This window comes from Prionailurus viverrinus, chromosome C1 (genome assembly GCF_022837055.1).
Source record: "Prionailurus viverrinus isolate Anna chromosome C1, UM_Priviv_1.0, whole genome shotgun sequence".
In the NCBI taxonomy this organism is placed as follows: domain Eukaryota; kingdom Metazoa; phylum Chordata; class Mammalia; order Carnivora; family Felidae; genus Prionailurus; species Prionailurus viverrinus.
In genome coordinates, this window is record NC_062568.1 from 61,676,001 (window position 1) to 61,703,740 (window position 27,740).

Sequence of the window (27,740 nt, forward strand, 5' to 3'; positions counted from 1 at the left end):
AATAAATAAACTTTCAAAAAAAAATAAAAATAAATAAAATTTGTTTGATATTTCAACCTAAATATCTTCAAAATGTCTAACTTATTAGGCGAAAGGTAGTAATATGTAAAGTAGAAAACTTTGATAGAGAAAGATGTTCAGTGCAGTATTTTGATAATATTAAACATCAAAAAGCATATATATTTTTTAATTAGATAATGGTAAGGAGAATTATGATATTTTTGTGCCTTGGAGTATTATTCAGCCATAAAATGATGTGCTTTAAGAATATTATAATGACAGTGAAATGTTTTAATGTAATGCGTTAAGTAGTAGGATACAAAATTGGGCATAATATACAAACAATTTAAAAACTATATCTATATCTATATCTATATATATAGAGATATATAGGAAGAAATACACCAATTATTTCTGGGTTTTAGGATTGAGTGATTTTTATTTTTTTATTCACAATGTCCTTATTTTCCAAATTTTTACAAGGAATGTTTTAATAATAAAAAATTAATTTTTTGATAAAAGATTAACAGTATGTCATCCAGGATTTTCTAGGAAACCCGTAGAAGTCTCTCATTTTCTTGACATTCATTTTATAATAATTCATTTTTGTTTTCAGGCAATTCAGTTTTCATTAAACTAAGTGCCTAACTCTTTTGATAATATTGAGTTAATTACCTGAAAAAGATGTACGAATTTTCTTATTATGTGGTTTATGTGAGTTTTATGTTACAGAATTACCTAGTAAAACTTTTACAAATACCATTTTAAATTGTTTTACCATAAATATAGGAATAGTATATATTAGTTTAATGCCAAAGTAAAATGGGGCCTTATCGCAATGCAAGAGAAGCAATAAATATATGCTTTGTAAGCTCTCTAGTTACAATACAAAAATAAAAAATAAAAAAAAGGCATGACTTCATGCACAAGGGACATGATTACATGGACAGTGTAATCAAATTCATGGTAGAGAGGTGCCTACCCCATAATAGAGTTTCCCAGACTTCGGAAATGACTTACCACATGTGTGACCTCTTGGTCCAACAGGCAATCGCAATGGCAGCAGCTGAGTACACAAGTATTGGGAGAAGCAGAATTATGGGCTTCTCTGAGAGTTCTTCTGAAACATCCAAACTGAGCTCTAAAAGTGCTAAAGAAAGAAGAAACAGAAGAAGGAAAAAGAACCAAAAGAAGCTCGCCAGTGGGGAAGAAAAGGGAGACAATGAGAAATTGTCCAAATCGGAGTCTGAGGAGAGTATCAGGAGAAAAAGTTTCCACCTTGGGGTTGAAGGTCATAGGCGAGCACGTGAAAAGAGACTGTCCACCCCTAATCAGGTACCACTGCAATTGTCAAATGCTTATTGCCAGGGCTAGGATTATAGAGCAAAATGTGTTACCTTGAGGTAACAGGATCTCAGGAGACGAGAGTAAGTGACTTCACTGGTATATTTTTAGGTAAAAACTTATTGATTGTTGGACATTTATGGAAAGAACACAGATGTGCATAGTTTTCCATTTAACTTGGACTATTTTTGAAGGAGCCTATAGTTTCAACATTGTCATATCTTCTCCAATAAACATTTTCAAACAGAATATTCATGAGAACTATCATAAATGAAGAAATTATTTACACAACATATTAACTTTTACATTTTTATCTAGTCTGTATTTGGTAATGCCTCATTGGCTAAAAACTAATCCCAGACTAGGTTCTCCACTTTTCTTTACCACCATAACTAATGGTACCACCAGAATATCAGTGCATGAGCTGGAAAGTTGGAGACACTTGACAACCTCTACCCCCGACTGCATCAACTACTGATAACTAATCGCTCAGTCTGTTATTTCTGCTTGTGTAAAGTATCTCTTTCCTTTTTTCTTTTTTCTCTTTCCACTGAAACCTCCATATCTCAGGGTTCCCTGCCTACAGAACTCTAAGATGAACAATTGCTTCCCTTCTCCTAAATACTAGCCTGTTTTCTCTCATACAACACTCCCAAATCCCTTTTACAAAACAAAGCTGTCCCTTGGCTCAACTTGAAAAACAAAGAAAACAAAACAAAACAAAACAAACACTCTGACTGTGTTGAATAACTACTGACTATAGAACAAGACCTACATCTTATCCATGTTGTGGACTGGCTTCAGCCTCATTTCCCACCTTTCTCTACCTTCATGTACCCTCAGTCCATCGTGATTATTCACTCATACATACATGCCCTGTACCTCTGTTACTTAGTACATGTGGTGTTTTCTAAGTGGGGTGATTTTCTTCGTTTCCCTCCTGGTGTGGCAGCACCCATTCTTCTTTCATAAGCTCAGATGCAACTTATCCCACAAATTTGCCTCTGCTCTCACCACTTCTCCCATTTGCTCTTTGGTGCCTTACTTAACAATTACTGTCCTTTGCATTTATGACTTCATTTAAAACTGAGACAAACCATAAGAAACTCTTGAATACAGAGAACAAATGGAGGGTTGCCGGCGAGGAGGTGGGTGGGGGGATGGTTTAAATGGGTGATGGGCATTAAGGAGGGTGCTTTTCGGGATAAACATTGAGTGTCATATGTAAGAGATGAATCATGGTATTCTACTCCTGAAGCCAAGACTACACTGTATGTTATCTAACTTGAATTTAAATAAACATTAAGAAAAAAATAATTAAAACAATAAAATTTCTACCTTCTACTACTTGAGTCTGTAAGATGCTTCCAGATACACATAGAAATCAGAGTCCCTACCTTCAAAGATTTTATAATTTAGCTGGGGAGACAGAACTTGAAAGCACGTGGTATCAATAAAAAGACATATGACAAGAGCAAAACAAGCTGGATTTAAGGCAAAGGCTTTGTTATCCTCGCTTTCCATTATTCAGAGTGCCTGCCACTTTGTCCTTTACATAGGAAGCACTAGCACTTATTGAATTAGATACTTCCAAAGAATAAACATTCAGTTTTGTTTATGGACACGGTTTATCCTGGCCGTGAATTCAATAACTGCGACTTTTCCTCTTCTTTGGTGTTGGGCAATCTCTTTTTCAAATTCTAGTATTATATGGTTTGTAAACTCACTGACATTGAAAGGTCTTTCTTAACATACCTTGACTGAGCTTCCAACATGTAAAGTGGAGTTGCAAGCATTGGAATGCAAAGAAGCACACAGTGTGCCCTTTGGCCTCAAGAGAGTTTCAGTTACTTATGGAACTTAGGGACTGATATATTGAAAGCTAAATAACAGGTATGAATACAAAATGCTTTTTATAAGTGGTACGTTCTTTGTAGCAAAATCAGTGGGGTAGAAAGCATGGCGAGGTCACTGTAGGCCAAAGTAGGAGAGACCTATACAGTAATAAATAATGTACCTACTCCAGAAAGGATGAATTCTCCAGTCTTTTCATCCCTTATTTGGGATAATTTGTCTTCCTGCTGAATTGCTTTATTTTTTAATATGTTTCTTTTCAACCAGCGCAGAGCCACCTGGCCTCAGCTCAGAGGTCTCAGAGGCAGTAATGTGCACTTCTATTCTTAGATGCTTCAGCAGATACATGGCTACATGTCATCTTTTTTGTTTTTGTTTTTTCCTGCAGTCACCACTCAGCATCCGAGGCTCCTTGTTTTCTGCAAGGCGCAGCAGCAGAACGAGTCTTTTTAGTTTCAAAGGCCGAGGGAAAGACATTGGATCTGAGACTGAGTTTGCCGACGACGAGCATAGCATTTTCGGGGATGGTGAGAGCAGGAGGGGCTCACTGTTTGTGCCCCACAGACCTCGGGAGCGGCGCAGCAGTAACATCAGCCAAGCCAGTAGGTCCCCCCCAGTGCTGCCAGTGAATGGGAAGATGCACAGTGCCGTGGACTGCAATGGTGTGGTCTCCCTGGTTGATGGACCCTCAGCCCTCATGCTCCCCAATGGACAGCTTCTGCCAGAGGTGATAATAGATAAGGCAACTTCTGATGACAGCGTAAGGATGTTTTAAATAGCTCAGGCCTGGCTCGGCCCTTGTTCTTGCATCAGTCCATCTGCTAGAGGGGCCTTCTTGGGTCCTGTGAATGGCTCTGCATTTTGCAATACCGCTACTACCAAAACACACCTTCACCTCATTAATGTAATCCTCATGGGATATGCTGTAGATGTCTAATTCAAAGATATTTAAAACTGCATTTTTTAAAAAAGGAACTTATATTTACTTCCATATTATAAGCCATCCCTTTAGAAAACAATGTATAAAAGACATAGATATATATACATAAATCTCAGCACAGAAAATGCATTGGTTATGCTGATCTTTATTAGTTGATAATAGGTCCCATTTTTCTGAGGAAATTTGGATTCTTTCCACCTACTGCTATCTTTCTGAAGATACTGTTTAATATATACCTTGTGCAAAGAATCTTGAGTTTTAATAATAGTAATAATAATAGCAAACATGTGTTTAGGATTTATAATAGCCCTGTAAGGTGATATATTATCATCCCTCTCTTACATAGGAGGAAACTGAGGCATGGAGAAGCAAAGCAATTTCCCCAAGTTCACTCAGCTAGTAAACAGTAGTCCTGAAGTTCAAACAGGCTCTCTGTTTCAGAGCTTGCACTCTTAACCCACCACATTTTTGCTCTCTCTCCAATGTGTGCTAGGCTTTTTTTTTTTTTTAATTTTTTTTTTCAACGTTTATTTATTTTTGGGACAGAGAGAGACAGAGCATGAACGGGGGAGGGGCAGAGAGAGAGGGAGACACAGAATCGGAAACAGGCTCCAGGCTCTGAGCCATCAGCCCAGAGCCTGACACGGGGCTCGAACTCCCGGACCTCGAGATCGTGACCTGGCTGAAGTCAGACGCTTAACCGACTGCGCCACCCAGGCGCCCCATGTGCTAGGCTTTTAAAGTTGGAAATAATTTAATGCTTTTAATGTTTGTTTATTTTTGAGAGACAGAGAGAGAGTGTGAGCAGGGGAGGGGCAGAGAGAAGGAGACAAAGAATCTGAAGCAGGCTCCAGACTCTGAGCTGTCAGCACAGAGCCCACCGTGGGGCTCAAACCCACAAACTGTGAGATCATGACCTGTGCTGAAGTTGGGCATTTAACCAACTGAGCCACCCAGGTGCCCTGAAACTTAGAAATAGTTTAGAATAGCTATGCTTTTCCCCATACATAAATGAAACTTTTTTCATTCAAATAAGATAAAAACAAAAACAAAAACTCTGTGGTCTGGAGTCTACCAATAAAAATATAATAGCCAAACTATATACATTAATACAAACATACACACATAAAAGCAAAAACAAAACAACGATTCCAAGGCAACAATTTCAAGGGTTTAGGAGTAATTAAGTCAGTAGAGAAAGTGTCTAATTAGGCTGGAAAGTGAGATCTTTCTGGTTTCTGGAGTTTCTAGGTTACCTCTTTAGGCCAGTCACTGTTACATTGCATTACTAAAGATCAGAAGGGGCTCTGACTGACCTAACAAGCTTTGAACTCATGCTAGGTATTCATATATTCACATTTTCAGACAATATATTTTTAGCGAGAATAAAGTTCCATCAAAGTCATGGCCACATACATATTTCATTTGGAATGACTGCATGTGCTTTTTAGGTAACAAGTGACCTCTATGCTTGCATGATCCAGCTTTGGGCCTTCGGCCAAGATATTTTTCCTTGTCAAATGAGCATGTTAAATTCTATGGAATCAGATCTTTGCTGTGTTTTGCTTTTCAGTGATGTACCATCTGTGAAACATATAATTTATATCAGAATTGGATATTATTTCATATTTTTAAATGAAATATTTTCACTAAAGACTTTACTTTTACCGTAGAAAAATCAGTATTACCATAAATCCTGAAACAAACTACAAAACTAGAGTATACTCTAAGATTCAATAGAAATGCAATAAACATGATAATGTGGCAAAATGTACAGTTTAGATGAAAAAATTGCATGACAGATAATATAACCTTGACAACTAAAACGTGTCTACATGGAAAAGAATGTGTTATTCTTGTTTGACTTGTAGAAAAATTGCCATTTCTTGAAAGTCAGTAGATTAGAGACTGTATCAAATAGAAAGATCTCCATAAAAAGCCAGCTACAGATATGTGTGTGTGGATGTCTGTGCACATACACATACAGATAGACACACATGCATACATTTATGCCCATGTGTCCATGTTTTGATATACACACACATATAAGTATATCTAAACAACTATACAACTTTAAAACTCTAGAGCTATATTTACATGTTTGTAAAGTGGTGTGTGTGTATCTATACATACGTAAATACCACACATACCACACCTAAACAGATAGATAGGTGATACATGTAGAATTGTATAGTTGTTTGTGTGTATATGTGTGTGTGAGCTGTGTATGTGTGTGTGTGTATTGTTGGCCTGCGCTGAACCAGCATAGTGTTTAAACTTTGAATTAGTTGCCAAGATTTAAAAACAAGACATTTTCACACAAAAATGAGTGCACCTGGTAAGACTGAGCTCATATTCCTGCATGGCAACAATCCTTTAGAGCTCAACAGTGGTCACCTCTTTCAGATGGAGCTTACATTCTCCATTTTGCTACAGTGCCCACCAGTCTCCGTCGTCCTTTTCACGCTGAGTCATTTATCCTCATCCACTCAGAGCAATTCATGAGATCTTCCTTGGTAATAAGAAACATCCATTACAGTCTCCATGTAATTCTGTTACCTCAACAAAGAATAATTATAGAAATTTATCAGAGAATACCGAGGTTCTATCCCTTTACCACACATCACTGCAATACACGTTTAGCTGGTTTCACGTAGGACACTTACATGGTAAAACTATCTGAATAAATTTGACACCCAGAAAGATAGGTGATGAAAGTGATTACAACAAGAAAAGCAGCTTGTTTTATTTTTTACTTCCTAAGCATTAATTCTTTTAATCCTCAAAGCGAGAATATGAGGCAAATACTATGATCATCTCCATTTTACCAATGATAGAACTGAGATGGGAGTTAAGTAACTCTCCAGTGACACATACCCAGTAAGTAGCAGAACTATGATTACAACCCAGCAGCCTAATTTCTACTTTTATTTACTCACTACAGCTACCTAAGCAAAATTTTATTCTGCACCTATAATTTATTAGAATTATATTCTTAGAACTTTAATTAATCATCTTTTTTTATTCTTTCAGGGTACAACCAATCAAATACACAAGAAAAGACGTTCCAGTTCTTATCTCCTTTCTGAAGATATGTTGAATGATCCCCATCTAAGACAAAGAGCAATGAGTAGAGTAAGCATATTAACAAACACTGTAGAAGGTATGTAATAATGCTGTCTTACCCATACAAATTTTTAAACAAAATTTAGATAAACCCTGGTTAGCCTTAAATAGGTGTATGAAGTTCTTAGGAAGAATTCAAAGAATAAAAAATGATTATAAACAATGGTAAAGGTAACCAATGGATACTAATGGAATGGTCTTTATGTGCTCAAAAAACTTGATAAAGTTTTTGTGTGTGTGATTAAAGATATTGTATGATAAGACTTTTCAAAGATAATAAATGATAATAAATGAAGAAAGCTAGGTTAACCAGGGCTGTGTGGGTTATATATTATATATATATATAATATATATATATTATATAATCTTACAAACTTAGTCTCTGGGTTTACCATCTAATATGCAAGAAAATAATATATACTTCCAGATGTCTATAATGGCTGCCTCTGAGCACATTCAGCAAAATTATAAAATGGTAATCTGTGACATAACATCTGTTAAGATTTTGAAGAAAAGGCATTAGAGAAAGCAATTTAGAGAACATATAGTGGTTAGACCTTGAGAAGCGAGTCAGCGTGGCAACTTTTACAATGTGCTGGTTTCCACCCTCTCCCCCTACAATATGCCCCAGGTCCCACCTTGTACTTTCATACCATGATGGCCTCAGACAAAGCTTCCACCCACTTCCTAAACTTAATGGTGAGAAATAAAAGAGATTATGGTATGATGTATCTATTGAATGAGCCACTCCATAAATTATTTCTAGTCTCTTGGTTCTGAGATTGATTTCACCCGTGAAAATATATATATTGATGGAAAATATATATTTCTCCATTACGAAAACATGGATTCTTGGGGTACCTGGGTGGCTCAGTCAGTTGAGTGTCCAACTTTTGATTTCTGCTTAGGTCATAATCACTAGGTCATAGGATCAAGCCCCATGTGGGGCTCCACACTGTGCGTGGAGCCTGGGTGAAATTCTCTCTCCCTCTCCTTCTGCCTCTCTCCCCCACCCCCACTCCCATGTGCTTTCTCTGTATACGCAAGGAAAAAGTAAAAAAAGAAAACATAGGTTCTGTTTACCATCACATGTTAGGTGTATGTTTCTCTAGGAGTTGACTCTATCTGCTTTGAGTCATTAATTTCACTGCCTTCCCCTAAATTACACTTGGTCTAGTAAATGAACATCATGATAGAAGATTTTTATTTAATATATTATGCTTTCATAGAAGCAGTACTGTTAAATTTGCAAAGTCTAAACAGAAGATTTGTTTCAGTGTTAAAGTCTACTGCTGATTTGTACCTGGTTAGGAATAAAATAAACAAATGATTGACTTCATGCTCTCTCTTGGTTTTCCCCCCAGAACTTGAAGAATCCAGACAGAAATGTCCACCTTGGTGGTACAGATTTGCACACACATTCTTGATCTGGAATTGTTCTCCATATTGGATAAAATTCAAAAAGCTTGTCTATTTTATTGTAATGGATCCTTTTGTAGATCTTGCTATTACCATTTGCATAGTTTTAAACACATTGTTTATGGCTATGGAGCATCACCCCATGACTGATGAATTCAAAAACGTACTCACTGTAGGAAATTTGGTGAGTCTATAAATGTGTATTATGTACCCATAGTTCTTCCCCTTGGATGTCATGATTGTCACTTCTTTTTTTTTTTTTTTTAACTCAGATGGGTGTGTAGCTACATAATTATCCATATCCAGAATTCACAATATGAATCATTGTACAGAGTCAAGTTTCTGGTGATACTACTTTAAAATAATTTTGCAGAAGTGCAGAGGTCTATAACAATACTATTTCCAAAGAGGGGTCACCATCTTGGGAATTGATGGTGTTGGTTTTTTTCTTTCCTGACAGAATGTCTCTTTGAAGCAACACTGAAAATTTGATAATTACCTATTTTATAATTATATTGCAGCTGCCTTGTGAGTACATTCCCCACATATTTTTAGAAAAACTGTGGATGGTTTGTTTTGGCATAATAGTGAAGTGTCTGGGCCTTTGGAGTCCCAAAGTCCTGGAATTGAATTCTCATTCTGCCTTTTACTGGTTATATGACCTTGAACAAATATGTCTTTAATTTTCTCATTTACAAAATAATAATGATACCTCACTTGCAAAATAAGAAAAATAATGTATTATTTATAATATAATGATAACACTTCATTTATCATATTGTTAAGAGGAATAAACACTTTCTACTTATTAGCCTGGCATATAGTAAGTCATTAACAAATTAAACCTATTGTTATTATTATCATCATCATCATGCTTTAAATCAACCAACAGAAAGAAGTCTTAAGAATAAGAATACCAAGAAGCTAAAATGGTAGGACTAGACACAGAAGACAAAAGGGCACTTAAGAAAGGATCTGTAGGCTTCAAGAAGATATAGGATCCTATTTGGCAAATAGATGCCAGACTGATTTCTCAAATGTGCAGTGCTGGTCACATTCTGGCTTAAGTAATGCCTTATGGCAAACAACAAGTGCTAGTTTCTGAGAATCTGTATGAAGCAGGCAGAAGTGCTATTTCATGGCCAAAGGATCCCCATTTATGACTTCATAAATCATGAATAACTCTGGATGTCTTTGTGAATGTCTGTGTAAGATAATTTTACTTTTGCCATGGTCACAAACCAATTGATCTTTGAAGCCAAAGACTTTGTATCTGAGTCAGTCTTCTTTCCCATATACTGTATTTTTAGTTGAGATGTATGTACACCATATGCTCTCTGAGGGAGCATTCTTCTTTCCTTCCATTTCTCTTCGGAAAAAGACAGGCCTATCTGGTTTCTAATTGTTGATGGAGGTACAGGCCATGAAAATCAGTACCTTCTTGCTGAATTGACTGCATCACTGTGAACCCCAAAAGAATTTATCGTGTTTCTTATCTATTGCCACTACCCTAAGTGCGGGGTACTCCCTGATTGTCTTCTTGATGCTGCATTATTTTTAAATGGACTCGGCACTTATGTAGACTTCACCATTTACCTTTGAGCCTTCTTTGGTCAGCTTCTTTGAGTCTAGTCAAACCTGAATGATTCATAAACAGGTCCTTCAGTGTTGTTTTCTTAAGTCAGTCCTTTGATACCAGTGTCATGAATTAATGATGTTTTGTGATGCACTTTTGTGTCAAAGCTTTGAAAGTCTTACTTTAGCTCCCACTGTGTCAATTAAATACTTTTCCCTCTTCTACTAATAAATCTTTAAAGAGTGAGTCAATATGTTCTCTATTACTCTGAGAGTAGTCAGACCCAACAAAAAGGCTGACTCAAGATTTTAGTGTCAGTCTATATTTCCTTTTCATTTTCTTCCAGAGTATGACCCATATAATTTTTTTTTTTTTGCAAAAACTGCCTGTGTTGATTGTCATGGCTTTATTTACCTGGAATTTTAATATGCTCCTCTAAAATGCTATCCAAAGATGATGAGAATGGACAGGAAAGTTAGAGCTTTTTAACCTTGTAATGCTTACATTGGAGCTATAGGAATAATACTACCAGGTTTGTGGGATTAAATGAGATAACACATTTGTAGAGTATCTGGCACATTGTCTGAAGCACAATGATGTTAAACAAATGGTAATAATCATCATTACTTTGATTCTATACTTCCCATAATACCAGAAAAAACACATTGTATTTCTCATTTAGGTCTTCACTGGGATCTTTGCAGCTGAAATGGTTTTAAAACTTATTGCCATGGATCCATATGAGTATTTCCAAGTAGGATGGAATATTTTTGACAGCCTTATTGTGACTTTGAGTTTAGTAGAGCTTTTTCTAGCAGATGTGGAAGGACTGTCAGTTCTGCGATCATTCAGACTGGTAAATATAGACCAACCTTACCATTGTATTCCATATATAAAGGGGTGTTTCTAATGCTTTGTATTATTATTTAAATCTTTTAGCAGTTTAAATCAAAAGACAAGATTAGGTTCTGGTGTCCAGTGTAATCAAGTTAATTCTATAGCAAAAGCTCTTAAAGAGCTCAAAAATCACATGAATATTTTAATCTTAGCATCTTGAAGACATAGTCATAATTTGAATCAATTTTAGACTCTTGAAGACATATTCAGTTACATGCTAGTATAATAGAAGCAGGTAAATAAAATATTTCTTTACTAGTAAGGCAATAATTTATTTCACAGTAAGAAACTTATCATTTACAGAATTTCAGTTCTTATAATATGTTCATTACTTTGTGAGTTTGATAACTAAAGATCAAACTGTTGTCCCCAAAATGATTGTTGTGTGATACCAAAAATATAAAAAATGTAAAGACTTTTTAAAGTATTTTTCTCTAACATGTTGGGCTTTTTTTTTAGTTTTTAAAAAAATTCTAGTTAGTTAACATATAGTGTAATATTGGTTTTAGGAATAGAATTTAGTGATTCATAAAACAGCCAGTACTCATCACAACAAATACCGTCCTTAACACCCATCACCCATTTAGCCCATCCCCCTACCCACCTCTCTTCCAGCAACCCTCTGTTTGTTTTCTGTCGTTAAAAGACTCTTATGGTTTTCTTGCCTCTCTTTGTTTTCTCCTTTCCCCTATGTTCATCTGTTTTGTGTCTCAAATTCCGCATAGGAGTGAAATCATATGGTTGTTGTCTTTCTCTGACTGACTTATTTCACTTAGGATTATACACTCTAGCTCCATCCATGTCATTGCAAATGGCAAGATTTTATTCTTTCTGATGGCTGAGTAATATTCCACTATATATATATGTGTATATATATATATATATATATACACACCACATCTTCTTTATCCATTTATCAGTTGGTGAACATTTGAGCTCTTTCCATAATTTGGCTATTGTTGATAATGCTGCTATAAATGTCAGGGTGCATGTGCCCCTTTGAATCAGTATTTTTGTATCCTTTTGGTAAAAACCTAGTGATGCAATTGCTGAGTCATAGGGTAGTTCTATTTTTAAGTTTTTGAGGAACCTCCACACTAACATGCTGGACTTTATCCCAACGTCAATATGAAAAAGTATAAAAAGTATCAGACTATTTTCAAATTAAAAAAAAATTTTAATTATCTAAAAATAGAATTAAGGATAAATTATCAATTCTAAAGGGAATAATATCTGAAATCATTATAAAAGGCTTTTATAGGGGCGCCTGGGTGGTGCAGTCGGTTAAGCGTCCGACTTCAGCCAGGTCACGATCTCGCGGTCCGTGGGTTTGAGCCCCGCGTCAGGCTCTGGGCTGTGGCTCGGAGCCTGGAGCCTGTTTCCGATTCTGTGTCTCCCTCTCTCTCTGCCCCTCCCCCGTTCATGCTCTGTCTCTCTGTCCCAAAAAAAATAAATAAACGTTGAAAAAAAAAATTAAAAAAAAAAAATTAAAAAAAAAAAGGCTTTTATAGCAATCCTAAACTTCCTTCAAAATATGTGTAGTAATTATATTGTGGCAAGCATAACAAAATAACAAGAATATTGAAAATAGCTGAAAGTAAAAAATGGAAATAATCAATTTTAGCTAGGTAATGATGACAATATTTTAGAATTTAAAATTCTGAACAAAACTCAAGACTGGAAACATTGAAAATTGAAAAATTTCCTAATAATTAACATTAAGCTTTGTGTTTACTTTTAGCTTCGAGTGTTCAAACTGGCAAAATCTTGGCCAACACTGAATATGCTAATAAAGATCATTGGCAACTCAGTGGGTGCTCTGGGTAACCTCACCTTGGTTTTGGCCATCATCGTCTTCATTTTTGCTGTGGTTGGCATGCAGCTCTTTGGTAAAAGCTACAAAGAATGTGTCTGCAAGATCAATGAAGACTGTACACTCCCACGCTGGCACATGAATGATTTCTTCCACTCCTTCCTGATTGTCTTCCGTGTGCTGTGTGGAGAGTGGATAGAAACCATGTGGGACTGTATGCAGGTCGCTGGTCAAGCCATGTGCCTTATAGTCTACATGATGGTCATGGTCATTGGAAACCTAGTGGTACGTAGTCGCATGTTCACACATTGAAAATTCTGCATAGTAAATTGTTATATGACGATCACTTATTTTATAATTATAGGATTAATTACACATAAAACTATTAATTGCGATAGAATTTTGATCATTTTAATACAGGAAAAAAAAACAGAAAATAAAATGAAATATTGTTTCAATTTCCCTGACAGATAACCCATATTTATATTTTTCACAATATTTATTTTAACGGATGGTTTCCTACTTTATTCTCTCATTTTGATAGTGATGGCATATGAATTAAATCTGTGGTTTTCGTGTCTCTTAAAAGTCCTTTCAAATATCAAGTCATACTAGTAAACAGAATATGATTGAATTAACACTAATAAAAATGAAGCTGTAACAGAACAAGGCAATTGAAAGGACTGGTCCCATTGCACTACAGTCAAATATAGTCGGACATAATAAGACATAGTTTCCTGATCTAGAGCAAAGATCAGGAAACTATGGCTCATGGGTCAAATCCAGCATACTACCTGTTTTTTTATGGCCTTGTAAGCTTGGGAATGTTGGGGTTTTTTTTCTTTTTTTTTTTTGTACATTTTTTCAATGGTTAAAATAAAAGGAAGAATAATATTTTGTGGCACATAGAAATGATATGAAATTTAAATTTCAGGCTCTGTAAGAAAAATTTTATTACGGCACAGATATGCTTATTCATTTACATATTGTCTATGTCTGTTTTACTCTGCAGTGGCAGTGTTGAATAGTTGTCCTAGAGATTCTATGTCCTACAAAGGCCAAAATATATATTTTTTTAATCTGGCTTTTTACGGAAGAAATTTGCCCACCACTGCTCTATAATATCCCTTTAACAATTGATCTTCCATGTCTCCATTACTGTTTTCTTGGCTTGTACTCTTTGTTTGTTTGTTCCTTTCTACCTACTTATTGGTGAAAATTTTCAAGCTTACCAAAGGAGAAAATTGGGATAAGATGTTCTTCCATGACTCACTGACTTCAATTTTCAAAGCCACCATGTTGACTTGGTTTAGTCTGTCAGCTTGGCATCAGACTCTGGATTAGGTATCTCAGGAGCTAGGGTATGGTAACAACTATATGGTTAGTACTTACACTTCCCACTGGCTTGAAAATAAGTTACTAATTTTTTTTTGTCCTTGAAGCCCCCATATCAAAAGTAATTCAGAGTCTAGGACAGAAACCTACATTTATCAAATCACATCCTAAATGGTATTGTTTTGTGCCATTAAATGGCTAGACATATACATAGTAAATTATGCAATACAAATTCTAGATCTGCACAAAATATAGACACCATGAGTTCGAATTCTGCAATTATTAATCATCCTCCAGTTGTAGTAATAAATTTCCTAGTTTTATGTAGGTTTATAATTCCCAATATGAAATAAAATATTCTCTCTTTGGTTCTTCTTCTGTATTTAACATTTGTATTATAAGCTCCTATAATGTGACTTGTTCATATACTTCTTATAAAATGTTGACATAAAAATATTGAAATGTAGCTCTTTATAAGATACAGGGGGTCAAAACATACCACACCAAAGCCACTGGTCACAACTAATTTAAATATTTAGTACTCGCTCAGGCATGTATGAAGTAAGGGGGATTCCTTGGGCTCTCTCAACTTATTCAATATTTTTAGTACTTTCTCTGTGAAAGGAAATATATTTGGGTATTGCAGGATGATTAAAAATACATACCTATGAGTTAGTCCCTCTCTTCAAGGTACTTACATTCTAGGGACATAGAAAAGTGGTACACCAAATTATCAGGTAAGGAAGAGGTGGTAAGTGCTAGCAGTGGGGCAAAAATAAAATGCTCTTGACACTTGGAAGAAAAGGAGAGCAGTTCTAAATAGTGACTTGAAGAAGAATTTTGAAATGGGTCTTTGAATAATACTTAATACAATATTGAAGCTTGAACACAGGTGTGAATGTAATGATACACTTTGAAAAGCAATATGAATTTATAGTTAAAAATAGATGGGGTATCTTGGTGAATGTTTAATCCATGTAGAATTGGTAATGACTGCCTCATGTTGATATCTGTTCATTATTTGCTAGTGATAATGAGAGATAAGAGAAGTGTAATTCACAAAATAAATAACCAACTCTTGGATAAGGAATTACCATTGATGTACAATTAGAATCTAAAAAGAAAGACACATAAATTTATATTTCTGATATAGTCCTCTGCATATTAGAGTTATATGCTAAACAGATCTCTCACTTTTTTTTTCTCACTTACGCCTTAAGTCATTTTACTACCAATTAATTAAAATGGTTAAAAACCATAAGTTTTAGAGGGTAGTTCAGAAAAGTAGATTTTAGTCATCTCAAGTCTATATCAGGAAACTGGCAAAGAACATTAATCAGATAATGTTGATTCAAATATACATTTTATTAATACTTCTCTGCTTAATATGATAATGGATATGTGATATAAAATGGTATTGTTATTTATGATACCTGGTAGATTTTAACAAAATAGTGGAGTCTTGTTATGATTTTTGATGGAATAAAAATTATTGTTATTATCCTTATGAAGATGTGATGAAGCATATTCTTTTTTTTTTTTTTTTAAATTTTTTTTTCAACGTTTATTTATTTTGGGGACAGAGAGAGACAGAGCATGAATGGGCGAGGGGCAGAGAGAGAGGGAGACACAGAATCGGAAACAGGCTCCAGGCTCCGAGCCATCAGCCCAGAGCACGACGCGGGGCTCGAACTCACAGACCGCGAGATCGTGACCTGGCTGAAGTCGGACGCTTAACCGACTGCGCCACCCAGGCGCCCCAGCATATTCTTGAAATATGTGGAATCTCATAAAAGTCAAATTCATAAAAACAGAGACTAGAATGTGGTTACCAGAGGCTAGGGAGTGGGGGACATGAGAAATGGTGACCAAAGTTCAAAGTTCTAGCTATAAGATAAATAAATTCTAGGGATCTAATTTACATCATGGTAATTGGTAACATTACCATATTATATACTTGAAAGTTGCTAAGAGAATAGATCTTAAATGTCCTTACCACACACACACAAAAGGTAATTATTTGACACGATGGGGTTGTTCCTTAACACGATTGTGGTAATCATTTTGCAATATATAAGTATATCGAATCAACACATTGTACACTTTAAACTTACACAATTTTATACATCAATTACATCTCAATAAATGTGGAAAAAAATAAAGTTAATTACAAATTTGAAAGGAAGAAAGAGAAAATCTGTTAACACTTGCATTGATTAGGGAGGCTAAAGTAGTAGAATGAGCCCTTGGCTTCTCATCAACATTCCTGTTAAAATATACACACACACAAACATGTTATCTCATAATGAAATACATTTTCTCATTGACAATAAAGACCAAAATGAAAGTAAACTACTTCAGAATTCCTCAGTGATTCATGACAGTTGTTTTCTGTGATTTTCTCTTTTTGCTCCCCCTTGGACTCTTCTCTTAAATCAAACATATTAACATAGACATTTTTAACCTGTGCTCTTCTACTTACGTCTCTGAAAAACTGTTTTAGATGAGACCAAATTCAGGTGTGAGGGTGTGAGTCCCTTCTCCTCAGATTGACCTAAATTTGATTATTTAGTGAGGTAGATGTTTTTGTCTATGAAGACACTTCATAGTGTATTTATGTGAAAGGGTATTTAGTATTTAGTGAAAGGGTGTTTCAATTACCTTTTTGTTTCCTACATAAAACAACACTTAAATGTAATGTAAATACTTTCAACCCTCCATGAGAATTTTTTTTCTTTTCACAATGTTGAGTTCACCTGGACCCCTACCTCAGGGAGGAAAAACAAGTGGTTTTGCACACAAACAGGACTTTTCTTCAAGGCTAGGAGTTGTCCTGACCTCTTTTATTATCTCTTCCAGGGCTAGATGATTGGCATAAAGCCACTCAATCATAATGCCATTATCTCATTTGAATTGGGTTCAGTAGGCAGGCCCTTTTCTATGCTTTAAAAGCCTCATTAAGTTGCAAGCTGGCACAATTCTTGGACAGAATATTTTATTACAGAAGGTTTGCAAGTGTTCTATGTTCCATTTGTTGCAACAAACTGACATTTAACTTCTGGGAAAAGTGAACATCGAGCTTGGCCTAGGTTACTTCAGCACAATAAACACTAATCACAATTTTCTTGTTCTAGTTTTTTTCTCACAGGTAATAAATATTAACTATAGTAAATGTTAGGAAGGCTTTTTAGGCCCATAAAAGGGAATTTGGCCAAGGGACTCCTGCTGCAGAAATGAATGTAAGAATGACATAATGATAATGAGAAGGGAACATTCTCTTTGCTCCTCAGGCTAAGTCCTTCATGGGTGTGGCTGACCTCTGCTCTGCAGAGTTCACAGGAGCTAGGTTCCAGAGAGAGTGATGAGGAATCCCGCCTGTCCTCTGCCCCATCACATGCTCTTACCTATGTGTGAAGAAGTACAGAAATCTTTAATTCTGGTTTGGATTTTGGCCTGTATTTCAGAAATGTGCTTATTTTCTTTTTCATTTCCTGTCTCCCTATTTCTCTTGATATAGGTCCTCAACCTATTTCTGGCTTTATTATTGAGCTCATTTAGCTCAGACAATCTTACAGCAATTGAAGAAGACACCGATGCAAATAACCTCCAGATTGCAGTTGCCAGAATTAGGAAGGGAGTAAATTATGTGAAACAAACCTTGCGTGAATTTATTCTAAAAGCATTCTCCAAAAAGCCGAAGATTCCCAAAGACCCAGGAAGAGCAGAAGATCTGAATAGTAAGAAAGAAAACTATATCTCTAACCGCACGCTTGCTGAAATGAGCAAAGATCACAATTTCCACAAAGAAAAAGATAAAATCAGTGGTTTGGGAAGCAGTGTGGACAAATACTTAATGGAAGAAAGTGATTGTCAATCATTTATTCATAACCCCAGCCTCACAGTGACAGTGCCGATTGCACCTGGGGAATCTGATTTGGAAAATATGAATACTGAGGAACTCAGCAGTGATTCAGATAGTGAATACAGCAAAGGGGTAAGATTGTTTTATGCGCGTTGTTTCATATGAATAAGTAGTGTGCAATGAACTGAAATTTCAGATTTTTGCTGTGATAAGTTCTTTCTAATATTGCAAACTGATGGATAGTTTCTTTTGTTTGTGAGTTCACATAATGAGTTCCTAAAGGTTCCTCTGAACAGGTGTACTTACTTGGTTCTTCATAAGTGATTCAATCCTACTGGGCTAGATTTGAAAGTGCTGGGTACCTTTCAGTCTTCCCTTCCTTCATCCCCTTTTGTTATCAGTTGTGAAGTCCTGTACAGTCTCCTTCCACTGTGTCTGTTGAAGCCACCACTCCTCTTCATCACCTTTGCCTTCTCACTCATTACTTCCTGCCTAAACTGTACCAAGCAGAGTCCCAGCTGGTGTCTCTGCTTCCATTTTCCATCTACTCGAGTTCATTTGTTTGATTAATTTTATTCAGGTTCAATCCCAATCATGTCACTCCTTTGAAGTATCCTTTGTCTCCCAAGTCTCCTGAATTATAGACGGTAAAGTCTTCACACCATGGCCCCCACCAGCTGACCAGCTGTGTCACCTACTGCTTGCTTGGTCTCCTGCTGGACACAAACACTTGGCATCGTGCTTGACTTTGCTTGGGATTTCCTTCCTTGGTCAAAATCCTATGCGCATCTTTAAGACATTCCTCATGGGTAAATTTATTAGTCCTTACATCACAGGATTGCGTGAGGGTTACAAGAATTAACAGGTAAAATGTTTAGAACAGTACTCAGAGTGATCAAAAGGGTAGCTATTGCGTCTTTCCTAATTTCTCTCCAGAGAGATAGGAGCTGTACTCATTTTAACCCTGCACAATTTTATGACTTTTCCTGGATTTATTATTTAGCTTTATATTTTAATTTTTGGACAAATTATTGTATTCATTAAATGGTGCTATAGACTCATTGAGAACAGGAACCTTTTATCAAAGTGTTTTTATATCCTCCTTCTCCACACTTGGTCACATACATTTAAAGTGATAGTGTTTACTGTTTTTATTCACTGAACTATATTTTATTAATATGGAATATAATAACCATAAGTGAGTCTTACGACAAAATATTTTTATGGCATCTCTTTAAAGTTTCAAGATATCACCTAAAAATATTATTCCTTTCTTTAGGTCACTCTTGAAAGTATTCAAAAGGCATTTATCAAATGCTTTCTATCCACTTAACCCTATAATAAGAAAGACCTGCCCTCCATGAATTGCTAGTGGATTTTGGAATAAAGATACATACCAGTGTGTGTGTGTGTGTGTGTGTGTGCACGTGTGTGTGTGCACGCGCATGCTTATCTGTCTGTCTCCTGGCCATATGACTAGTTGGTACAGAGTAAATCCTCAATATTAAGTGAATACATAAGTATATAAATTAAGAGTGTGTGTTTCTAAGTATCCAAAGAAATTCTTTCCAAGATGACAAAAGAAGGATAGGATTTTTATTTTTTTATTTTTAAAACCTTTATGTGGAAGAAGTACTGTATCCAAAATCTCCAAATTTAAGTTGATGTTATTTCAACTTAAAGGTGGAAGATCAGATTCCACATACCCCTTTTCAGGAACAGTGGTCTGAGCTTGGTCTCATGTGGAAAGGGAAACTAATTCAATTACTCGTGTTTCTGCTAGTGAAGATCAGAGTTGAAAAACCATAGATATGAAATAGTTGGTAAGCCCTAAAACAATGTAAGCCATTGTGTTTATTGTTGAATTCACCCCCACTAATATCATCTAAAAGTACAGATTTAAAGTTGTGGACTTGAAAACTTTGCCCTTTTTCATAAACAGTTTTCCATGACATATCTCACAGCATGAGTACATTCAAACCCACTTTAATATACTGGACTTGAGAAATAACAGAAGTTCAAGATATATAGGAAATTTGTTAGGTAACTTAGAGGTAGTATTAAGTTGTTGTGACCTGGGAAAACCTGTGTCTGGAGTCTTTCTTTCCAGGTGCTTGAGATTTAAATGTTTATCATTATGACTTGGTTTTGTTTTTGTTTTTATACTTGGACCACTAAAAAAAAGCATATTTTCTTTATTGAAAGTGCCTCTTTACTCTTCCATGCTAACCTCCCTGCTATAATTCCCCTAATCTTCAGCTTCCACTTCAGTTCCCATATTTGTGAACTGCTTATTCTCTCCTTTGCAACTTTCTAATTTTTTCATGCCTAAGATATTCTTGAAATACTGATTGCCATGTTCTTGATGAACCTTGCCCCAAGGATAAATCTTGATTACCCAACAGAAAGTAATAACTTGATTCAATTCCTTTAGGTCAGTTAAGTCTTAAGCACTACTTTGCGATAGATATGTTTAAGAATACAACCTCTGGAGATAGACTACTTGCCTTAAATTCTAGCTGTGATATTTACTAACTCTATGGTCTTCAGTAATTTACAAAAAAAATTAGTTTCTTTATATGAAAAATAGAATTGTAATGAAGAGTAAATGGTGTACATAAATAATTAGGTGCATGTCTGCTGGAAAGTAAGTGCCTGATTAACAGTTATTATGATATGGAATCGAGTGGTCACATATAGACTGTAAGTAGCTATTTGCTGCAGGTTCAGTTCAAGAGAGGTAGCATTATGTAGATCAATGGTTCACAATTTTATTGTGTAAAAGATGCAGAGGGCTTGTTTCACACGCCAGTTTGGAGGCATATCCTTTGAACTCTCTCTGCCTAAGTCTGAAAGCCACTTCAGAATCCTTATCAGTGGTGTTCCCAGTGGCCACCATGATGGATGGAGTTGGTGTGGGATATGAACCTAAATTCATCCCTAGCTTGTTTTGACCCAGATTTCTGAGATATCTTTATCTTTATTCGTGGGCCAGGGATATTTCCCCCTTTGCCTGTTGAATAATCTGCATTTTGAACAGAGAGAAACACCTTTGACCTTGGACACCTCTCCTTTTTCCCCCCTCTTCGTCAACAAAACAAAACAAAAACAAACAAACAAACAAACAAACAAGCATAAAACTTCTCTTTTAGGACCTAGCATTCTATTTTCCCATTGCACTTGATGGACACTTTTCCATCTTCTACTAATATCAGCTCTCAGATAGGCAAGTGTCCTTGTCCTGATAGTACACTCCAGAATGAAGTAAAAACATTTTATAATAAAATACCTTCCTAAAGGATGACCAAAGAGATGAGTTTAAATAAAGTGCTGAGTAAAATAACTTAAACAGTTTTGAGGAAATAATTGGCAACAGAACAGCAGCATTTCTCTGAAGATAGAGTTTATCTCAGAATTGAGAAAGACATACTGTCATCTCCCATGGGCCCATGGGACTTGTCGCTGCTTCTCAGAATGCAGACATTGAACTGATGGCCCCTCTCAAAATCAGCCTCCTCCTGAGGCACACTTCAGTCCTCTAAGCACACAAGAAACATTAATAACACACTGCACAGATTTTTATCATTAACAATGAAGTGCTTCCTTATTATGTGCCTCAAACGAAGCATGAAATGCACCCAATCATTCAGTAAATATTTGTTGAGATCTACTATGCTCCAGGCACTGTGCTAAGAGTTGCTGAAGGGGGAAAAAAAATTACTTCACGCATCCTGCAATTAATGTGATTGGCATCTGGCTTAACTAAATTCTTAAGTGTAGTTTTTTTTTAATTGTGCCAAATCTCAATGTTTAAAACTCTAAAACACTAAATTAATAACTATTTTTTTAATGGAGAGCTTTTTCTTAGATGATTAGAGTCATTCTCTTTGTTTTCTATCACTATCGATTACTTCCTTCTCTGCTTAAAAAGATGAAAAAAGAAGCAGCTTATAGAATTGTAACATGGACTTTGGAAGTGTATGCAAATTTCAGAGGAAAATATTAAGTTAATCCAAATTTATTTCTCAAAATATTTAAAAACAGTAACAGCCTCATATGATATTACAGTAGTACAGACTCTTACAGCTTTCAGAGATGCCCCTTTATTTATTGTGAATCTAATCCCCAAATACTTCTTTACTGCTCTTTTGACAAATGTATCTACTTAGTTAGGCTGCTTAAGTGAATGTGCTCATATTGTGTACTCAGCAGAGAGGAAACATTCTGTGTAAACATCTCCTCAGAGAAAGATGCCCTATTCATGCCTCCTTAAGCCAAAGGCAGATACTTAGCTTTACTTAATAGTTCTTTAGAGTTTTGAAACATTATATCAAAGTCTTGAAGGAACTAACTGAGGTCCTTGGAGGTCAATGAAATACTCAAATTTCACATAATCAAACTTCCCTCCTTCAGGAGAGTGTCACCTTAAAACACTGCAAACACACTTATGCAAAATTTCATGTTCCATAAGGAACTAAAGTACAAATAAACCCCTCATTAACTTTAATAATTAGGGGGGAAATTGCACAGGAATACATTAGAGAACATTTTCTGTAAACCATTGCTATTCATTTGTTCAATTCACATTTACTGAGCATCTTCCAGTTACCATATCCATGCTAGACATGAGGAAGACACATTATTAGCGCACTCATTCGTTCATTAAATGAAGGCTGAAGGTCTTTCTCTGTGGCACTGTCTTAAGTGATAAAGAGTAAAGCAAGGCTTCTGCCCTTGAGAAGAAACACATATAGAAACAGAAATTATAATTAAACATACAAAAAGAGAATGAATACACAATTCAGTTTTAGGACAAAATATTCAGACAGGAGAGAGGAGAGGGTAACCAACCTTAAAAATGAATTGGGATACTTCACAGAGGAAATGGCATTTGAGGGGGGTTTTATGTTGAAAAGAAAAATTCTTTCTACAGATCAGTTGGGAGTTTGTTCCAATGGAGGTAAAGAGCCCAGTGTATGTGGAAGACCCAGATGTAAAAAGGCCCATTACATATGTATGAAGGGAACCTGGTGGGAAGTAGGAGGTTGCCTAGGTAGACTGGAGCCAGGTAGTGAACAGCCTGATGTACCATGACAAGAGAGTAAAATACATTTCTTTTTATCTAACAGAAAGAGAAAACTTTAGGGTCTTTTATTATACCTTGTTCATAGCAAACTTGTTCTTCTAAAGAAAATTTCCTTGGGGAGTGTAGTAAAGCCCAGCCCCAGAGGAAGATGAGAAGATGGGAAGTTATTGCAACTTTTCAAAGAACATTGGATAGGGGCTCAAGCTAAGGGAATGATGGTGGCAGAAGGGGATAAACTCTAAGATACTTGCGAGTTAATATGTAAGGGCTCAGGATCTGGATATAGGGGTCATGAGCTGTTGCAGAGGGTGTATCCGTCTCCCGTGGCTGCCGTAATAAAGTATCACAAACTTTGTGGCTTTACGCACAGAAATTTATTCTTTGAAAGCTTTAGAGTTCTAAATGTCTGAAATGGAAGTCTGGGCATGGCCATACTTTCTCTGAAGCCTCTAGGAAGCATTCTCCCTTGCTTTTTCCTAGCTTCTGATGATGGGTTGTTAATCTTTGACATTCCCTATAATCAAATGGTGTTCTGCCTGTGTGTGTCTGTCTTCTCTTCTTCTTACAAGGACACTGATTATACTGGATTACGGCCCACACTAATGACCTCACCTTAGCTATATCTGCAAAGACCTTATTTCTAAATAAGGTCATATTCAAGTGGACCAGGAGCTAGGACTTCAACATTCCCCTGTGGGAAATACAAACTGACTCATGACAAAAGGTTTTATCTTAGAAGACTGGATATATATCAGTGCTATTAAAAATATATATAGGGGAAGGAAAATATTTAGGAGGTAGAATAGATTTAGAGTTTAATTGGGGGGCATCTTAATTGTGAGCTACTTGCAAGATAGCCAAGTGATGCTGAACAATATGTATTTGGAAACTTAGGTCTTGAGAAGTCAGAGTTGTAGACAGGTTGAGATTTTATGTGTTAATTTATGTTAACCACAGAATATACAGGGAGTCAGTCTAAAGTCAGGTTCTCTGGGATACCAGCTCTGAGAGAGAAATCTGTGTGTAAGAGATTTACTGGGGAGTGTTACCAGGAGCAACACCTAACACCTATAAGAAATGAGGGAAGCAAGATGATTGAGCACAAGGAGAAACTGAAATGCTCTGCAATTTCATCAGAGGCCTGTGCTGATCCTATGGTTGTCTCCTATAGGTACTAGGATGACCCTTTAGAGTAGTCCCAATTGAAGCAGGAGAGTCAGGCCTTTGTACCCTCCTACCAATGAGTCACCTTCCCAGGGGAGGAGATGGAACCTTGGGTGAGGCAGCTCTCTTCTGCATGACACTTGCCTTGCAGGGACTCAGCTGTGAACCTTCAGCCCCCAACATTCCTGGTAGCTGGAAAAAGAGGAGGCTCTCTGAAAGGGAGATTTGGGCAGTGTACCACAACATCCACTACACTCCAGGGACCACAGAAAATAAGAGGACAAGTGATCAACTCAACACTTGAGTAGTGAACCCAAAAGAAGAAAGCACCAAAGAGACCAAGGAAAAATTTTACATATTTGCCACTTTCATATACATTCTATAACTTTCCTCCTTATGACAACCAGGAGAATGGATATCATTCATCTATATTCACAGATAACTAAAATGCTAAAAGATTAAGAAATGATATTTATTAGTCACCGATGATTCTGGGAGTCTTTTTAAAATTTGAACCCTGAGCTTAAATGCCATATTGCATACGATAGAAAGGCAAGATGTGAGTAGGAATATAATTGTTTTCTGTTATGCCCTGTAATGTTGCAGTTAAGGATCAACTTTTCTGGTATAGTGCTATTGTGCATTAGTGATCCAAATTTAGCTTCTCATCCTCCTTAATGCTGATTTATTCAGTTATAGTCTACCTCAATAACATAACATAGAATGGAACAGAATAATAAACCAGTCCATTGAGGATGCATTGAGTAAGAGATTATATCAGGTTGACAGCATGCGAGAGAAGGTGGCACTTGAGCCAGACCCTAAAGAATGGAGATCATTTCATTGTGTGGCTCCAATGGAGAAGGAAATCCCAGGCAGAGGAACAGACATTCATATTGTTTATATGATTCATTCACTCATTAATCCATCTACCACTTCACCTATTCACTCTTCAGTTTTCAATGCCATTATCTTTGGAGAAACTTAAATGTGCTTACTTATGAAATGCATTCCTTTTATCGATTTAGTAAAAAAAATGTTTAAATATTTGTAGTCATCAAGGTTAAATATTTTATGTCCTTTTACCACATGTTGGTTTTAATTATGTTGTTATTTGGTCTCTCTTTAGATTTTTACAGTTTTTTCTTCAAACAGTATTACCTTCACCAAAAAGGCAGTTTAGAAATTTTCTTGTTATTGCATTTCAGAAAATAAAATAACCTCTCCCAGAACTGCATTTGACTTGACAAGATTTAGGGATTAGTCACAATTATACAAATGTATAATTATAATTATACTATTATACCTTAATTATGCAATTAAGCTGGTATTTGATCCTTTTTTTATGCATAGATTCTTTTTTTAAACTTTATTTATTTTGAGAGAGAGTGCAAATGGGGGAGGGGCAGATAGAGAGAGAGAGGGGGAGAATCCCAAGCAGGCTCCCTGCAGCATAGAGCCCTAGGTGGGGTTTGATTCCACAAACCACAAGATCATGACCTGAGCCAAAACCAAGAGTCAGTAGGTTTGCTAAGTGAGCCACCCATGCACCCCTTTGCATAGATTCTTAAAAACACAAAACAAAACAAAAGACTCGTAGAATTTTACTTACCCGTTTCTTTTTTGCAGATTTGTTTCAAACTATTTGAAAAATCTTTCATCTTTATTGGATATGTTTGTGTCTAAAAACAATGACACTTTGGTCTGACATTTAAATCAGTGTTTCTTATTCTTTATACTTTGATAAATTTGGAAACATTTTTTTCCTTCAATGCTATTTGAAATGTCAAAATTGAATTAATATGATAATTACAAGTAAATCAAGAAATGCTAATTTTAGAATATGCTTTTTAAAAACTCCTCACTCCTACTCTCACCCACTCCAATATTGAGAATCACTTACTTTTAAATGCTTGTTATACAGAGCAAACAGACCAAAAGATTGCCTTAGCATATTACAGTATTTAAATTCATCTCCTAAATAACAGAACTTTATAACTATCCAGTTGATTGTTTTTAAGTCTGTGTTGAATAACATTCAGTCTTATTGCTGTATTTCAAATATACTGCTTTGCATTGAGCTTATAGCATGTATTTTCTAACATACAACTAATTTTTACTTACAGGTATGTGACTTTAAACATTTTAAATCAGTTGACTAAACTATTTCATCCTTCTGCATTTCTAAACTTCAGTACTTAACCTTCTTACTTCTCACAGGGGTAAAAACAAACTGGATCAATCAAGAATGCAGCTCTGTGCTTTTAACCAGGCAAAGACATATGTGACCACTTTTACACAGGTTATCTAAAAAAAATCATACATATATGATATTTTTTTCAGTGTCATGCATGCTGTTCAGTACTAAATGTTTCTGCCTGACCCATTGCAAGAAAGTAGAAACATACACAATTGTTCTGTAGATGAATTGACATCATAGCATGTCACGGGGGCAATTCCATCATTTTTTGTGATTCTCTTGATGACTTCCTTGATATATATATCTCTCATGTCCTTAGGTGATTCAAGTGAATGATCTATAGATTTTATTGGATGGCTTATAAAGGTAATATATAGAATGTAAAAGAAACCACTGGAGCAACATTTAATTTGAAAACTTCTAGCAACTTCCCTTCCCAATCTAATCTGATCTATGTCACATTAAATCGTCACATTTATTGCAATGAGAGTAGAACTTTGAGAGTATGTTCTCATCATAACAACGGCAGCAACAAAATGGTAATTATGTGCATAAAGGATGTGGTAAATATATATAGATATATTTATACACAACATATACATGTATCAAATCATTACATTGTGCACCTTAAAATTACACTGGAAAAAAATAGTCACATTTAAATTTAGTAAATCAAAACTCTGTTAATAAGCCATTTTTGTGGGAAAATACTTCAAGCATAAAAATAAAATCTCAGAACAGAAAAGGAACAGTCTAGTACTAGCCCTGTATTTACAGAAATTGAAATGCATACAAATAAGCTGTTTTCTAAGTACACACCTAGAAAGCTGAGGACAGAGCCACAGTACCCAGCTTCTAGGATAATTTTGAATATATTTTGAAATGACTTTAAGCACAGTGATAACTAGAGCTTTATTTCTTTGATCAATTCAGTAACTAATTTAATTTTTATTTGCTTGTATATAAAATGCATCAATTAAAATTTAATAGGCCAACCCTATGAATGAATGAATTATATGTGCTTGAAATGCTTAATTTGATTCCAAAAGCAATATTATATGCTGATGAGAATGTTTCTTATAATGTATATATCTCATAAGGAAACAGGCAGCATAGCCTCAGGA

General features: G+C 35.7%; 1 protein-coding gene across 1 annotated transcript in view; it reads left to right on the forward strand.

Moving 5' to 3' along the window:
* The window catches only part of SCN9A (sodium voltage-gated channel alpha subunit 9), a 170,806-nt gene that overhangs the window by 93,861 nt on the left and 49,205 nt on the right, over window positions 1-27,740 (forward strand). The window contains exons 11-17 of the mRNA XM_047873440.1: window positions 1,048-1,335; window positions 3,587-3,958; window positions 7,172-7,301; window positions 8,629-8,867; window positions 10,942-11,115; window positions 12,898-13,254; window positions 17,822-18,298. Coding sequence (XP_047729396.1) covers window positions 1,048-1,335; window positions 3,587-3,958; window positions 7,172-7,301; window positions 8,629-8,867; window positions 10,942-11,115; window positions 12,898-13,254; window positions 17,822-18,298 — 2,037 coding nt within the window. The remainder of the gene's footprint in view (window positions 1-1,047; window positions 1,336-3,586; window positions 3,959-7,171; window positions 7,302-8,628; window positions 8,868-10,941; window positions 11,116-12,897; window positions 13,255-17,821; window positions 18,299-27,740) is intronic.